General features: G+C 31.1%; 1 protein-coding gene across 1 annotated transcript; it reads left to right on the forward strand.

Moving 5' to 3' along the window:
- On the forward strand, positions 1–1,245 carry LOC106680477 (uncharacterized; the record flags this gene model as incomplete). The annotated part of the gene is given in 2 exon segments (XM_014420213.3): positions 1–160; positions 1,037–1,245. Coding segments are annotated over 2 exon segments (314 nt in total), but the record flags the coding sequence as incomplete, so codon positions are not given.
- Between the last annotated feature and the right edge of the window lie 59 nt (positions 1,246–1,304).

Genomic DNA, 1,304 nt, shown 5'->3' on the forward strand with positions numbered 1-1,304 from the left:
ATATATATACTTGGATGCTGCTAATTATTGTATCATTCGACTCTAATCAGCCGAAATGAAGTTCGCACTCGTCCTCTTTGCCTTCTTGGCCGTCGCTCACGGGTTCCGCCTGTCTGAGGTCTTCGACAAGGCAGTAGACAAGGCGAAAGATATTCGTGACGTAAGTAAAAAATCAAACAAATATTCCGTTTAAATCACATATTTACATTTTGTTATATGATTTAGAATAATAATGGACTTCATAAGGATTGAATAAAATCTTGTAAAATAAATTAAATATGTATTAAATAAAATTAAAATACTGATCTTAATAACCAAAGATAATAACCATGTAAAAGACATAATTCATTTAAAAGTTAATGTTTAGATTATAAAATTCATTGTATTCAATTGGAATTTACACTTTTTTCACTTAGGGTTTTTATCCACAAGTGTCGGTAAGTTTTGAAAAAAGATTATTTCATTTTTTTATAAGTTACTTTTTTGTATGCATCTGTCCTATGTAGAAGACATAAGTTATATAACTTTTCCTGCATTTAAATCACACATTCAACATTTTTTTGTTGATATAGTTTATAATTGCTTTTCCCATAACTTAATAAAATCTTGTATTATTATTAAAAACTTAGTAGATATAAAACTTTTACCGAAATACTTTTCAATTTAAAAGTTGGTTGTCAGATCGTAAATATCATCTCATTCAATTAAAACTTTATAATTTCATAATATATATTTTTTTAAAATGTTTTTATTATTGGTTGCTACTTAGTTCTAAAAATAATAATTTTATATGTTATTTCCGTAGTACACATATTTTCTATGTAGGTATTTTGTTTTAAATGAAATAATAAAATATGTTCACAAATTGGAATTATTGGGTACATGTATTAGTCCGTAAATCAATTCCTAATTTTCTCATGAGAAGAATTTATACAATTCAAATTAAATGTTTCACGATTCACACTTCACACAGGTTTCCATCAAATAACCTATTATTTTAAGTTTAAAATAAATGATTCGATTTTATTATTTACAGAAATACATTCCAAAACTCCCATCTTTCCCACCACACATTCCAAGTTGGCGTCCACGCCCACCATTCCGTCCATTCCCACCATTCCGTCCATTCCCACCATTCAAACCTACACCTACAACAGAAGCCCCAGCACCTCAGCCTGAAGAACCTGAAACCGAAGCCCCAGCTCCAGCACCAGAACCTGAACCACCAGTACCAGAACCTGAAACAGAAGCACCAGCCCCGGAACCAGAACCTGAACCACCAGTACCAGAACCTGAAACAGAAG

This window comes from Halyomorpha halys, unplaced genomic scaffold, assembly GCF_000696795.3.
Source record: "Halyomorpha halys isolate HHAL.00 unplaced genomic scaffold, Hhal_1.1 Scaffold264.1, whole genome shotgun sequence".
NCBI classification, from domain to species: Eukaryota; Metazoa; Arthropoda; class Insecta; order Hemiptera; family Pentatomidae; genus Halyomorpha; species Halyomorpha halys.